At 39.4% G+C, this 16,202-nt stretch overlaps 1 protein-coding gene across 7 annotated transcripts in view; it reads right to left on the reverse strand.

Moving 5' to 3' along the window:
• TJP1 (tight junction protein 1) overlaps window positions 1–16,202 on the reverse strand; it is a 158,692-nt gene that overhangs the window by 31,586 nt on the left and 110,904 nt on the right. For all 7 annotated transcript variants that reach the window (XM_054516195.1, XM_036389294.1, XM_054516194.1 and 4 more), the window contains 7 exons: window positions 9,688–9,744; window positions 5,161–5,285; window positions 4,843–4,945; window positions 3,139–3,418; window positions 2,483–2,586; window positions 1,424–1,592; window positions 922–1,066 (listed from right to left, as the gene is read on the reverse strand). In XM_054516195.1, the coding sequence (XP_054372170.1) occupies window positions 922–1,066; window positions 1,424–1,592; window positions 2,483–2,586; window positions 3,139–3,418; window positions 4,843–4,945; window positions 5,161–5,285; window positions 9,688–9,744 (983 nt within the window). The remainder of the gene's footprint in view (window positions 1–921; window positions 1,067–1,423; window positions 1,593–2,482; window positions 2,587–3,138; window positions 3,419–4,842; window positions 4,946–5,160; window positions 5,286–9,687; window positions 9,745–16,202) is intronic.

Here is a 16,202-nt window from a genome sequence, read left to right on the forward strand (position 1 = left end):
AAACCAATTTTATTAAAAAGCAATCAGGCATATCTTTAATGAAATGGCCAGCTGCAATTTGGTTTTTCAGAGTTTTTGAACAGCATCTAAAAATATTCAGATAGACGCTCTGAATTTGAGATTTGTAAAGATCAATTCTAATTTCTGCTCCATCTTATTATGAGCAGTCAAAAAAGAAACTTTTCTTATTCAAATATTTAATAGAATTTGAAATTCAACACTGAAACGCTATTTCAGTAAATTAGAACGTCTATTTCCAAACTGTGGAAATGCAAAACTGGGCAGATTTGTTATTCAGGACTAAAGTTTCATATTTCAGGATAAAAAACTCCAAACCATACAGTACATTACTTCTCTCTGAATTCATATCAAATTAGACTTATGTACTAAATAATTATAATCAATGTTCCATTACCAAGTTCAAATATTAAAAATAGAGTGCAAAAGCTAAACCTGCTGTGAAATACACCTTGTTTTGCAGGAACTAAATGTATTCAGAAACATAAGCTAACCCCATGCCTAAACAAAACAAGATTTCAGCAGGTTTACCCAGGCTGGACATGCAACAGGAACTGTGCTACAGGTCATCTCAAATCTACTTGCAGCTAACTGCTTTCTAGAACCAAAATACAACTACACATTACTCAATAACATATATTACTATCAAACTTATATTGTCATTCATACAACCATGCTCTATGATTATGTTTAAAGAAGATGTAACACTAAAGAAAGGTTCAGTTTCTCCTCAAGTCTAAAATATTCAGACCATTATTATCAGCATCTCTTGAGACAAAGAATGTCATATTACTGCTCCACAGTTCTGCTTCACATTTGTTACACCTTATAAATCCAAGCACTCCTACAATTTATATGTTACATTAAATAGTTGATTTAAAAATAATACAATGCTGCCATCACCTGCCGTTGCTGGGCTGCTGTGGAGAATGTCTGGAATGGTCTGAAGGCTCTGACCTCTGGTCAGGAGATCGTGAACGACTGCGGCGGGGCCTGTCATGTGATCGGTTGGAATGATCTGATGCCAGCGACTGAATTTCTGAAATGTCTGTTAAATAAAAGTTGTTTTTTCATGAAATGATTGTAATTTAAATGGTGGCATGACCTGCTTAAATGGGAATAAGCTTTTGCAGAGAATTTTTATGAAGATGTTAAATCTATGCTTATTATTACACAAAAACCAAACTTAATATTCCTGTAAGAACAGCCACAAGAACAGGGACTGTATCTTTTTCTCCACTGTTTTGAAGGAGTGGATTTCAATTACATTCAAACAAAAAATTACCCATATTAAAATCTTACTCCTAACTTTTCTCCTCCCCACCCTCTGATCCCACTTAGGTATTGCACATATTGACAACATAGGGAGTTCTTTCCTCTTTAGAAATCAAGTTTTTACACTCACCATCTCTTTCTGAAGCATTAGCAGAATGAATACTGTCAGAAAGATCAGGGACATTCAACAGTGTGGCTCGTTCATCTCTCTGAACAACCATCTTCAATTTGCCTTTTGACCTTTCTATTAATGTTTTGGCATCTGCTAAGGACATATTTTCTGTCACTGTGCCGTTTATCTGGAATAGAGCAGGAAAAAAAGAACAGATATAAACTTACTAAAAAAAATCCCAGTCAATTTCCAGCAAAAAGAGAGGTGTTCCATCTGATGATACTTGTAAGTAGGGAAAATATTTATCAGATTACCATAATACAATGGAAGACCATTAGGACCCAAAATATTTCATAATACAAAAAATTCTTTTCAACTTTCAAAGTTAAAGCTTCTAGCACTAATACAAAACTTGTAAAAGATTAGTTATGTTTTTTGAACCAACACTGCTGTACTCAACAGAGCAAAGAATGGTCCATTTTTCTGCACCAACATATCCACAGCACTATCTTGAAAAAAAATTGTTAATATGAATTAAAATAATAGAATAGCCTCAGTTGGAAGGGACCTCAAAGACCATCCAGTTCCAACCACCTTGGCATGGTCAGGGACACCTCTCACTAAGCCAGGATCCTTAAAGCCTCAGCCACTTGCCTTGGACACTGTCAGGGCTGGGACATTAAAAATTAACCCCTGGGTATATTTATTTCTAAAAAAAGCCCAATCAAACAAAAAAATTAACCTGAAGGCAAGTTTTAGTGTTGCACAATAGCACAGTTCCACAACATTTTACCTATAAACGAAGCAAAGCTTCAATACTTTTCCAATAGCCTTTATTATGTATTTACAGTAGGCATTATTAGTCTGAAAAACACTAAGGGAATAATACCAAAAAGGCTTGCTAATTTTAGTTTCCTAAGAGAAGTTGATTCATGTTAAATCTGATCTTTGAAATAATTTAATGAAGAGTGACACGCCTTCTATTAACTATAATCACATTCCTGACATAGCCAATTGTAGGCAGAGTTGTATCAGTGAGTTTTGCCTTTAAACAACCATCACCACCATACACTGTACCTTCAGTACAACATCTCCTTCCTGGATATTGCCATCTCTTGCTGCCAGGCTATCCTGTGATATTTCTTTCACAAATATGTGACTTGCCAACCGCAGACCATACTCTACATAATAAAAGAAAAAAGAGAAGTGATGAAGTTACAGTAGAAAAGAGGGAGGTATCTGGAGATTTACAACACTGCTTTATACAGCATTTACACAGGTAACATAAAGAGGAGAGTGAACTTGGCACACAGTGGGCTGTAGCAGGATATGTTATAGCTTTACCATTATATCAGTCTCTTTTTCTAACACTGCCTATAATCAGAGCTGTTGTTCAACAGCTTAACTGAGGTGCTACCTACAATTTTTCTTCTTCCAAACAAGACACCCACTAAAGACTCAGCTAAAGTGTAGGTATGTAGCTGCTGACTACCAGATGTTGGCTGTAGCTGGAATTTACTTACACTATATAGTACTTTACCCTTAACTAAGCACACAGATTTTGGAATATGAAAAAAATCAAACCAGAAATACAATAGCACTTTTTAAGTTTTGAGCCAGCTACTGGTAAAATGGGCAAACTGGTCACAGCACTGCTCATTCAGCCCACACAGCCTTTAACACAACACTGAGGGAACCAGTAAGTTTGAGCAAGTGATGCCCACACAAGTTACCTTCATTTTTCCTGGATTTCACCAGTGTGACTTTGGTGGGCTTGGCAGGCTGGCTGGAGGTGACAGACCTCCTGTCTGACCTGGGAGACAAGCTCCTGTCCCTGCTGGCGCTGCGCTCTCTGACCCAGCTCTTCTCGTGCCTCCTGCCGGCGCTGGGGCCACCGCGGCTGCTCCGGGGGTCCCGGATCTCCTCGTCGTAGCTGTCGTCCTCGTTCTCAGACACTGGGTCAGGCTCCGCTCGAGTCACTGGGATCTGAATTTTCTTCATCCTTCGGATGGTCTGCAAGCCAACAGCAGCAATCAGCCTCTGGCTGGGTAATGCTAATGGTGGCACTAATGACAGAAGTCAAGCTAATCCCAGCATTCACAACATGCAGATGTATTGGTGAATGCTCTGAATTGTTGCATCCTCATTATAAAATGATGTCCAATTAATACAGGATTATTATTATTATTATTATCAATACAGATTATTAGAAAGCTGTTTTTACAGCTCTTTTAGTCCTTTTTAATGTCTTTGCACAAGTGGCAAAAGGGTAACAATCAACAGCCTTTGTAGCACAACACAATATTCTGTCTTCAGAGCTGCATATTTGAATGCCCTCTTTGCTTAAAACCACAAAATCAGTTTCTGGCACTGCTAAAACCCCTTTCTGCTAGCATGTAATCTAGTGCATTCTCAGTATGCTCTTGACAGTGATTCTCCTCAACTTTGAAGTCTCCCGGTCTTCCAAAAAAATGTTTATGCAAGACATGGAGGAAGGGGAGCAGTCGCTCTGGAAGTTCAAAGCTGGTTTGTACAACACAGACAGCTGGTTCCAGAATATGAGCCAGCCTTGTTCAGAGATTTGTTTGCTATGTATTGCAGAACAAAACCAAGTTCTACCATAAAGTTTTCATTCATTACCTTTTTTTATCCTAAATCCACACACCAAATATTTAAGATACTGAAAGCCCTGCACAGCTTGCCACACATTGCTTTCTGTAAGCTTTAAAGAACTGCTGCCAAATCTACAAATGCAAAACACCACACTTTCTCTGCAACTGCATTAAAGCACATAAATGCACTAAAAAAGTGTCAGCAGAAAAGCTTTTCTACAAGCACTAGAAATCTGTTTTCATTAATTAAGAAACTTCTAAACATTGTGCATTTTTTGTTCTATTTTTTGTAACATAACCCCCAAACTTCTACAGAAAGCTGCCCGTTAGTGATGACCCTTTTCTGGTTTGCAAAAGTTCAAAAACCAACCACTTAGAATAAGCCTACAAAATTATAGGAATTAAAGTAATTATACTTTATTTTGGCAAAGTGTTTACTGAGCACAAAAAGAACTGTTAGTGCCTGGACAGCTTGTCCTTTAGCATACACCAGCCTTTGAAAAACTCAGTAAAACTGTATCCAACAAAGTAAACAAATATTAAACAAAGCTGACTTGCCACAATTTGGCAATCTGAGAACTTTACCATAAAGAAAAGTAGTCTGAATTATCCTGTGCCACACTATGCAACCATCATTCTTCACATTTGAAAAACATTTTGAGTGACCCACTTGATAAACATACCATGATCATCACTTAAACCTGACATATCACACAGGTGTTATTCAAGTACCTTGCATCATGCCTGTATTTCATGGCAGACATTACACTATTTCACTTTTGCTCTATGACTATGGAACTTTAAATCTTCAAGACATTCACTTACAATTTTGGCATTCTTCCCACTTTTCCTCAGCTGCTGAACAGCAAACGCATGCTCCACATTATCCATTGAAACTCCATTAACCATTGCAACACGGTCATTTTCTCTAATGAAAAACATCACAAGGCACACTATAAATACTTTATGCCAGAAAGAAACTATTGGTGAATAAGTGCCCCCAAGCCAACTGCCTGTATTACAAACCTACTACACCAACAGTTACAGACAGACAACTTGAGACCATAACAACTGGGAGGTTAAGCTACTACTGACAAAGATGAATGCCCCTGAATCAGCACCCAGCTATAGTTTGGCACTTACTGTAGCAGTCCTTCTGCTGGGCCTCCTTTCAGCACATCAGAAATAACTATTGATGTCTCACCACTCTGAAAGTGAGGATTATCTCTTCCTCCAGATATTGCAATACCAAATCCAAATCCAGGGGCCTATAAAAACAAGAGAAATATTTTTACTTTCTGATATCTAATGGTCACAATTTGCATTCCCATACCTAACACAATACAAGTTTTTGAAAGAAGGCAGGATCAATGAACCAATCAATGTTATGCAATCCAGTAACAGGAGATAGATTAAAAATAAACATTTCTAGAATGCAGAGAGTTTTGGAGTAACTACCCAGTCTCTTCCAAGAGATTAGAGTTCTCATTTGCATTTTTATGGCTTGGACCTTAGGAGGTCATCAGCAAGACCTCAATCTTCAGTAAGCACAACAAACCATTGCACTGAGCTGCAACTCTGACTCAAGCCCTATATCACTTCCTGCAACACTTTCTTTGAGTTTTCCCATTATGGTATTTACCCAGCTCGACCTCAGCAGCTCAGGAACTGACAGGACTGCAGCACACAGTAGTATGACTGCAGGCTCAGTTCTTAGGGATAATACCAAGATCACTTGTACCATTAAATACATCAAAACCTTGTCAGCACTTGCAAATCATCTGCATCTTAACAAAAGTAATTTGCTTCAATCTTTTCCCTCTAGGGTGACCTGCCACTACAGCAAGGTCAATGCCTCTGAAAAGTTATTCCTGTTAGATATTTCAAGATACAACAATGATGCTTACATTTCTGCCTGGAAGCAGCGAGGGTGGGAAATAAGCTTTCTAAATATAACTGGTCTGCAAACAATCTAGCTCTTTTACCATTGCCCAGAAAACATTTTGAGGATATTACCATTTAAATGCTGGATTTTACTCAAGAATTTATTCTGCAATTTTCAACTCCGCAAAACAGCAGTCACCGGACAGAAAAGAGCAGGTTTGGGTCAATCTCACCCCTCTATTTCACAGAGCACACACTTCATGCTGGCAGAATTCACCTTCTCTTTTTCTGACTTTTTAACAAACATGACCCAGCTTTAGCAAGGAGTTTCATAACCTTACTGTGACAGCAGAGGCAACATGGCAGTCTGCATCTGGCTGCAAGACACATGATGTTCAGCTTTTTGGACATTAATTACTGCCCAAAACCAACCTGTTTCCTACTTCCTCCCAAAACAGAGCTCATAAAAGGATGTTTCAGACTTGCCTGTAAGCAGTGAATAGGAACAGTACTAAAATACAAATTTGGAGATTCACTGTTCAGAAGCAGTTAGTCCACACTGTTGCCAAGAAGGAAGTTGATCTAAGTGTGGGGGACTGGGGAAGGGCACACCTTACTGCTTCTTTAACATCCATTTTAATTCATTAGAGGATGAATGGACTTATTTTCAAAATACATCCCACACAGATCAACCATGGCAGGGATGCAAGAATTAAGCGAAACTTGCTGCCGTGAAGGAGGATCTTAAATGTCCACTCGTGACCAGAGAGAGGGTTTTTTTCAGTACTTTATTTTTTAAAGTCAAAGAGAATATATAATAGCCTACACAAATATGTTACTAAAAACCCTTTCAAAACAGTAATATTTCCCCTCTCGTGACACTCCTACTTTTAGTTTTCCATTATTTTAAAAACCAGAACTTAGTTTGCACCATATTTGGGTGGGGAAGGAAAGGGAGAAAAGAGATAATAGCAAAGACATTTATGTCAAACTTCATTTAAATATTACCTTTCCTTTACCATAAACAAAAATATTTTTAGAATTCTCCACTTATGGTAAGGAATACAGACATCAGGCTAAGGGCAGCAGAAACTCACTGTAAACCTTATCTTGCTGCTTGCCATACTACTTTTAAAAGTAGACCTGCAAATCAAATCACCGGTATGGAGATGACTACATTTCATACTTTGATGTTCTCTTCCAGAAGCCCTGAAACAATGCAGTGTCACACACAGACAGCAGTTAAAAGGGCCTACAAGTTAAATAAAGAGTTTCTAATAAAATAAACCAACATCTTCAGAAACACTCTCAATTCAAAAATCAAATCCTAAATCCTTCTGAAAATTTATGAGGTCACATAAGAAACCTTCTAGTAAAAATTAGCCTACCTACTTTCCATTTTATCCTGCTGCCTATCATCATCTTGAGAGACAACTGATCATCAGAACTGCTGAGCCTAGCTCCTAGACATGCCTGGACATAGCAAGATGTTGATCACTACAGATTATACAAGATACTAACATGTACCTTAGGTAAAACTGGATTAAATAAATCCTTGTATCAGAACTTCACCTGTCAGATGGTGTAGAAAAAAAAAAAAACCACAAAAAGAGAGCTGTACTATTCTACTTTCCCACAGTAATGCAGTGTGGGACAGGCAAAAAGGTAGGTACATACCTGGATTCTGTGCTTTGGGGGAAGGACACACATCTACCACAGACTCACAGAAGTTAGCTCCAAGTAGGAAAAAATCCATGGGATATACAAACGACATGGTTCCTCCTTCAAGCACTTTGCAATTAAGTATATAAACCCAGAAGACCTCTCAATAAAAGATAAACTGTAGCTACCTAATAAACTTGAACTGAATCTGACACTGGCTCCATCTCTTAAGAGTTAAGTAGCAGTTTCACTCCAGGAAACTGGAAGGGAGGTAAAGAAAAGCAACAAAAAATCTTGGTGAAAAATTCCAGCCTCTACTTCCCAAAAAACTTTCTAATGAGTCTTTTGACAGTAGTGTTGGAATTCACCAGTAAACCTCTTCCCAGTGTTAAGGATAATTCTAAGCACATATTTGTTTAATATTAGCATAAGGGGTTTGGTTTTGTTATCTGGCAGGTGGAAATAACTGTTTAATTGACTAAATTAATGCTATTGTAGTTATTAACAGTACATATCATCAGCTTTCAACACCTAACTACGAGCTACTTAGGTAACAAAACAGTCATACCAGAAGAGTTGGCAGAATTTTGACACGAAGATCATAAGCAAAATTATAATCAAATCATACTTTCACATCAATGCTATAAAAGAACTTCTGGCTGTTCTGCAAGTGCAACCAAAAACGAGATCTCTGGATCCCACCAGTTATTTAAAATTTTGTTCAAGGTAACATCGTATTTTAGCATTTCCTTATTTCTTTGTGCATGGACTAAATGGCTCACTTCTGGTGTCACTGACATTACTGCTCCAATTGACCAGGAAAAGGTCCCCTTCAAGAGAAAATGAGCTATCACCAAGCCTACAAGCCAACCTTGTATTACTATGGCATTTTTTGTTTGGTTTTAACTATAAAGCAGTACTGATTTAATCAGTAGTATGAGCAAAAAATGAATTCATAGAGATTACAGGGATGACTGGACAGCTTCAAGATGAAAGCATAAAGGGCAATTAATAATATATAGAAATAACACTTCTTGCTCAAAAACTTGTTGACCTAAAAACTGTTGGAAGCTTAAAGAGTAGCCTAGATGAGCATCACTACACATTTCCATTTTTCCTTACAGTTTCCTTTCAATGTGGCTGCAGCCAGAGATGGGCTACTTTGTCAGCCTCCAGGTCACACTGAGTGTAACTGTTCCCTTTACAAAAGGGCACCTGCCCAAACAGTTACATTGAATCAACAACACTAAAGCCTTTAGTATCAACAGCTAACAGGTCTGACAGAGAATTAACATTTTATCTGCCAGCTGACCTACACGCATTTTTGTCCAAGGTCCATTTATCCCACCAAAGGTACAATTTTAAAATGTCTTTATTCTATGATTAACTGAAGGCAAATGATCTAATTTGCTCCCTTGAGAAAACACTTCCAAATCTCCCTGCTTTTGGGATGGATACAGCATTTGGACCATGATTCCTTGGCTGCTTTAATACTAACTTGCTGCCAGAAGTGCCATCCCACCCTGCTCTGACCTTTCCTAAGCAATTAATTCCTTACTGACTCTCTTGCACAGCTTCATGATAGCTGCATCAGAACTCCATTTCATTCAGGACTAACTCAAACAAGAGGAGTCAGTCTAAAATGCAAAAGCAGTCTTGCTATTCACTGGTTCCCAGCACACATTCCTTTGTGCAGGGTACACATTCTGACCACCCAGAACCACTACTTCCAGCCACTTAAAGTGGCAAGTAAATAAGACAGTGTTGAATACATTTATTTATATGCAACTACATTGTTTTATGCCCCTGCAAATAAAGTTTGAAAACTTTCACGCACAGTTACAGCACTGCCATGAATGAACACAGATTTCTGCCTCCCTTCAGCTGGTACAGATGTAATCTAAAGCTTTGTTTCCAGCATGGTTATTCGTAGGCAGGCTTATCTCTGAAACCCAACAAACAAACAGAGCTATCACATGGAGCTTTTACAACACTTCTAAATTTAAACAAGGGAATATGACAGTTTCCTCTCCTTTTACTTCCTGACATCTGGCTTTTTCCTATTGTTTTCCAAAACTACCAGTATCCTGCGCTAGGCACACACAGCCAATTGTATGAACTCACCCTGTGAAGAGTCACCGTGTGTTGTTCCCATATAGCTGTTTCTTCCATTGTTGTGCTCTAAGGAGAAAAAAAAAAACTCAAATATTAGACTTCACTTTCAATAGCTGTATAATACCACAAGCAGAAACTTACATTCAAAAGTAGCATTAATATTCATATAGAATAGCTACAGAAGAAGTTGGCCTGGCTTATTCATTACACATTTCCTGCCTTTATATGTCACAGCTGAACTTCCTGTGCTCCTGTGGAAGGGGGTAGGGGGAAGAACAGGCAAAATAGATTACAGAGCTTGAAGTTATAAAGTTCCAAGGGAGGGATTACCAGCAGCATTTGTGATATAGGCCCTCTTGGTTGCTCATTAAGATTGCAGGTAGTCAAATTAGCTGTATTTATATTCTAACATTTATACCTACACTCTCCTTTTGCTTGTTTCAACTGCGTGCAAATTACCACTAATCCACGAACACCCAGCTACAGATTACAATACCTGTGCTACTGTATTAAGCACACAGGTCAAATTTAATGGACTGCAGTTTAGTGTGGGCCAATTATTTTGGTGAACAGTAGCACTGCAGAAATTACAAGGTCCTCTCTAAGGTAACTAGATTAAACAGTAACATTATGACAATATTGACATACCTGCATTTCTGCTTGAAAGAGCACTACTTAGTGTGCCACGACAAGCAAACATTTGGAAAGACAAAATAGCATGAGGGAGGAAAACCCAGCAGAGCCCAGGGCCTGGAAACAGGCAGGAAGGCAGCAGGAAATGCATGGAGAACATCCTGCTGCTGCATTTTCTACCTTTCCAGAGGGAGTGTCCCTGTGTTTTGCTCCATAGCCACCCCCCTCATAAGCATGCAATCCACTAATTAAAGAACAGAATCAGAACACAAACATCCCTGCAACATGGAGGTACTGATTTTTTGAAAATCTACTTTGCTCTCTATTTGTTTCAATTACAGTAACTCAGTCACTACAACAAAAAGTACTCCAAACTTTTAATCCAGTCCTGCATCACAAGGAACAGCAGGAGGAGTGTTTACTCTCACAAACAACACCTCTGAAAACTTGATCCAACTTCAGAACATCAGAACTTGCAACTGGGTTCAAAAAGCAAGTTCTTCTCATAATGTCAAAAAGCTCTGCATTTTTCCTCTGCATTTTGTGCTTGAATCTCAAGGGTCAGGATGTGCCACATTACTGTTCTTTCAGAGTTCATTTCTCCTGAAAGTGCTGTTGCAACTTAACTGTGACATATTTAATTAAAACAGCTGTAATTCTCCTCAATTCAGTATCAAATGTTGCTCCTTTACATTATAAATTTATTACTCTACCCCAGAATTAGATTATTTCTCTCCAGCTTTTTAAACACAGACCAAATATATACTAAAACAGCAACAATTTACACTCACAAAGCCATCTTTGAAACAAAACAGAAAGTTTTACTTGCTAAACGGTTAAGGAATACTGATTTTCTTCCTTATTTCTGATGTTCTCATTCTGTCTTAGTTTTGGCAAGAGCTTTTCAGGCTAAACATCTCATCAACAAGTGAAGACCTATCTCTGCAAGTAAACTTCTACAGCAAGAAGCTCCAAGTAGCTCCTGTTCAGAAGAAGGCGCAGCAGGAATCCAATAAAGGACTGTAAAAGGTATAATTTACACAGCAATTGAAATAGGCAGCCTGATTTTTACCTGCAATGACCAAGAGAAGCTAAGCCTGCTCATTCACTGCACTTGCCCTGGCAGGGCTGTGCAGGTCCAGCCCTGTGTCAGCAGCACAGCCCCAGCTCCCTGGCTCAGGGTGCCTGATTTCCATGGCTCTGAGTCCTTGTGCCTCCCTGCCGGAGCTCAGTGCACAGGGCAAACAGCACCCATGGCTCTGGATATGACACAAACTGATAAAACCCTGTTTAACCAGCTCAGCACTGCTCCCACTCGATCTAGGAGAACTGGCAAACCCAGAGTTGGAGTAGGGCGAGATAACAGCTAAGCTATGAGTAAGAAAAAAATAAATTCCATATGTAACATGCTTCTGAGAACTGTGAGAAGACTTCTACTTCATAAAAAAACCCCAAGACAAATGTAAAAAAACCCCAAACCAACCTCACAAACTCGCCAGCCTTTCTAAACCTGGACAGGGCACTCACTGCTCAGTCAGTCTGAGGCTGCCATTTTTAGAGCCTTTCTCCTTTCTGCAGCAGCTCAGTCTTTCCATTTTGTTCTCCATTTCTTTGTTCACACTATTGCTATCACCTCCCCTGGATTTTACTAATACATCCATTTCAAATGCACAAGACTTGGATACATCAAATATCCATTAGTTACACAGCAAAGCAAGTAATATGTTATTTTCATTCTTTCTGCATGCCCAAACAGTCCAATCAAGAACAGTGAAAACAGTTCAAAGGCAGTCTGAGGTGAGTGTTGGCTTTGACACAAACTGCTTACTTGAGTTCATTTCTGATCTGTAAAGAACTGCATTCACTCACAGAAGACCAAGGGAAGCTTGAAGAAGACCTGTGAAGGTACTCACCCCACTTAGCACTGACAACTGAGGCAGAAGAATGAGCCTGTGCTGCCATTGCTCAGCTGAGGTCCCTGCTGTGATACTGCTCTTAGGCCATACCCAAAGTGTTCTATTTTTCATGCTATCCACCACTCATTTAAGGAAAATCAAGGTGACTCAGCAGGAACTGAGAAATATATACAGCCTAACACTCAAACATGGAATATAGGAGAATAGTGTGATACCCCAGTCTAGAGTTATAGTAATTTAACAGAGACCTTTTAATACCTTTGAAATGCAAGTGGATAATATTGGAAACTCCTACATCTGTATTACCAATGACTTTACATCCCAAAATCACACAGAACCACTTAGTTTTCAAGGCTGGAAGGGACCTCTGGAGATCATCCAGTCCAACCCCCCTGCCAAGGCAGGGTCACCTGGAGCAGGTGGCACAGGAGCCATCCAGGTGGGTTTGGAATGTCTCCACAGAGGGAGACCCCACACCCTCCCTGGGCAGCCCTCCCAGTGCTCTGCCACTCTCCATGGAAAGAAGTTCTTCCTCATGCTGAGGTGAAACTTGTTGTGTTTAATTTATGGCCATTGCTCCCTGGCCTGTCGCTGGGCACCACTGAAGAGTCTGGCACCATCCTCTTGGCACCTGCCTGGGAGATTATTTATATGCATTAATGAGATTCCCCTCTCAGTCTTCTCCAGACTAAACAGATCCAGTTTTTCCCTCGTAAGAGATGCTCCAGAGCCTTCATTAACTTTGTGGCCAATGCTAGGCCCTCTCCAGCAGCTCCTGGTCTTTTTTGTACTGAGGAGCCCAGAATTGAGCACATATATTAAGAATAAAAAGAATAGAAAGAATGATGGTATCATGACTCCTGTGATTTATTTGAGGCTTTTGCTTTATTAAAGTGAAAAGTTTCCTTAAGCTCATCCTAAAGAGCATTTTAGAGACAATTAGTATTCCTAGCTCTGTATATGGGAAATGGATCTGTTTGTGGGTTGGGTGTTTTATTACTATTTAAAGGATAGAGTCATACATGACATTGCAATTCATCAATATGGAAGTTATGAAACTTGCCCAAATCTTGGAAACATCAAATCTTGTTCAACTCTTTCATCTTTGGAATTGCCCTGAGAAATAAACATTTCAAAGTAAACATCTTTTCAGAAAGCTCCCTTTGTGGGCTTTTAAGAGTCCTTCAAACAACAACATTTTTTTCTTCTCCTCAATATATTTCTTTCCTTCTTCTCAAGGGCTGGTTTGGTTGTTTTTATTGAGGGGTTTTGTGACGTTCTGTTTTTTTTTTTTGATACCATGCCTTTCTCATCCAACTTTTACATTTTCACACATATCTGGGTATGTGTGCACACACACACAATATGCTTTCCTTTTAAGCATCCTGAAGGAAAAAACCTACCTAAAAAACCACTGGCTACTGAACTGAGCAATGCAGTGATGCTGCAAATAGCACTGCTCAGTTTACCTGCACTGCAGGTGAAAAAGCTGTTGCCAGCAGCAGCATTGAAGCCACCCACAGGCTTGAGAAGACAGTTCTAGTTTACATTTGGAAAGCTTCAAAAAATAGCCACAGAAATGAGTATTCTACCTTAAAATAATGCAAGTTCCCAAGGGCAGGTTTCTTGCAGATTAACACTTTTTAGATTTCTACACATCACTAAGGTCAGAGCTCCTACACATTCTTGAAATCCAAGCCAAAATAGTCTCCCAATGTTTCTTTCCAGCTCTAGGGGGACTTACTGGAGGAATCATTGTTCCCTTTTTAATTCAACTGCTTTTCATAGGAAGGGAATTGTGTTCCAAACAACAAGGTAGATTTTAAGGAATTGTTTCCTCAATGGTAATCAAATTTTGATATGTGAGGTCAAATGAGTTTTTAAACCATGTTATTTCTTAGTAAAGTTTAACAGTAATTTTTGATAAATAAATATAAGTGTTAACTATCTACAGCTGCCATCCATTCCCATACATTCCTCACAAAGGTCAATGAAATTATTACATTTTCAGAGAAAATAATATCTAGCTAACTACCCAAACCAGATTTTCCTCTGGACTACACAAGAGGAACCTCCTGTGGGAAGCACTAAGTTGCATTTAGCGTCTCTGGTTTTTCAGATCAGCACTGACAGCTGTCCTAAGGACAATAAGATGAAGGAGCTGCTTCTGCTACCTCAGGGGGCTTATTGCTCCTCTTCTCCACAGAGCACAGTGGGGAGAGGAAAGGTGTCTGACAGGAGCTCTTTCAACCACAGCAGGCAAACTACAGGAAGGGAACAGTCAGATCACAAACTCAACCACAGAAAGAACACCAGCTTTGCTCCAAGCCTGCAGTCTCATGTTGTGTACACCATACTTACAATAAAATGTTCATGTCAAAAAGCATTCCTATTTATCCTGAAAAAGCCATAACAACTGTGACAGTGTTCTTATTCAAGACAAAAAATGAGAAGGAAGAACTAGTATTGGGCTGTGTCAAAAAAGGGAAAAATACTGTATTTATTCTCTATATAGTATATAATGCTATATTACATATAGTATTATCTGCAATATTATATTTAGAGTGAGAGTTCCTCTTCAGAATGACACACCAGACATACATACACCTCACCCATCTTGCTGCATTTCAATTTGGCTTCTAAAATTAATTTTCCATTATTTCTGGGGAAGTCCAGTTCAGCAGTAGGATGTTATTGAAATTCCAAGTTCTAAAGGTTAAATGCAGGATCAATACATTTTGATTGCACTTGTGGGAACAAGAATTAAAAGTGCTTATCAGAACGATCAGAATTTGAAACTCTTATAAGAATTTCTTATGTTTGTTATGTATATAGGGGGTGATATTTATCATTCACTTAAAAAAAAAAATCAACATAATCAAAGTCAATATCCAAAACACTCAGCTTCCTGAGGAAGTATAAGAAAAGAAAACAGAATCTTCCTCAGCCAGCCCAGAACAAGGAATGAAGAGGTCATTTCCCTACACACAGCATCCTTCAGCACTCAGCTGCAGCACAGTGCTGCTTCCAACACTGACAGGATGACTGCTACAGATTCTCACCTTTGTCCCTGCCTAGTTAAACTACAGCCACCTTAAATTCCAACAGATTCCCTCCAATTGTCTTATAAAAGCCTTCAGCTGACTGGGGGCAGGGGGCCCGTTTTTGAACAGTTGTTCCCCAGCAATTAGTGCAATGAGGTCAGAATCCCATTATCTGACTGATTTTATCAACTGAAAGGAGAGCTTTGTCTTCCATAGTCTAACAATGCACCACAGCCTCTCACAGGGAACCTCAGAGTTACTCGAGGTATTTCAAACACTGGCAGCCAACTCCTGGAGTGAGTGCAGGCACTCAGGAGAGCACTGAGGCAGGGTCACCACAGAGCAATGCACATTGCCACAGCTGCACCCCCACCCACAGCCTGGGGACCGCCCCACACTCTGCTAACAGCTTGCATCCTGGGCTTTTCACTGGATCATCACCCCAACGAGAAGGATTCTGCTTCCATCACCCCAAGGAGAAGGATTCTGCTTCCCTGAACGTATTTCTGAGAGAAGATTCAAGAGATCAGGCTAAGGACTCAGGGACTGCCCCAGAGCATCAGGTGCATGTTGTTTGTCTCTTTGATTATCTCTTTTACACAGCAGTGGGAAATGCAGGAGAAAACACACACTAAAGTTCTCTCTTGAGATGTGTATAAAAAACTTTGCAGCATCACTGAAGCTGAGAAGCCCGTCTTTAGTCCCACCTTCTGTCTGAGTTTACATCCACAGAAGTGACATCAACCATTTCTTGAAGCAGAACTAATAACCTTATTCCTCTCTGAAGCATATGTACTAACCACTGAACGTACAGCAGTGCTCATTGTAATTTTTTTCCATTTTGTACCTTGGGTTCCAAGCTCTAGCGAAGAGCTCCACTCCTCCCAAACATCCACCTATGTAAAACAGCCTATCTCATGACAAGTCTGTA

Source organism: Molothrus ater, chromosome 13 (genome assembly GCF_012460135.2).
Source record: "Molothrus ater isolate BHLD 08-10-18 breed brown headed cowbird chromosome 13, BPBGC_Mater_1.1, whole genome shotgun sequence".
NCBI lineage: Eukaryota > Metazoa > Chordata > Aves > Passeriformes > Icteridae > Molothrus > Molothrus ater.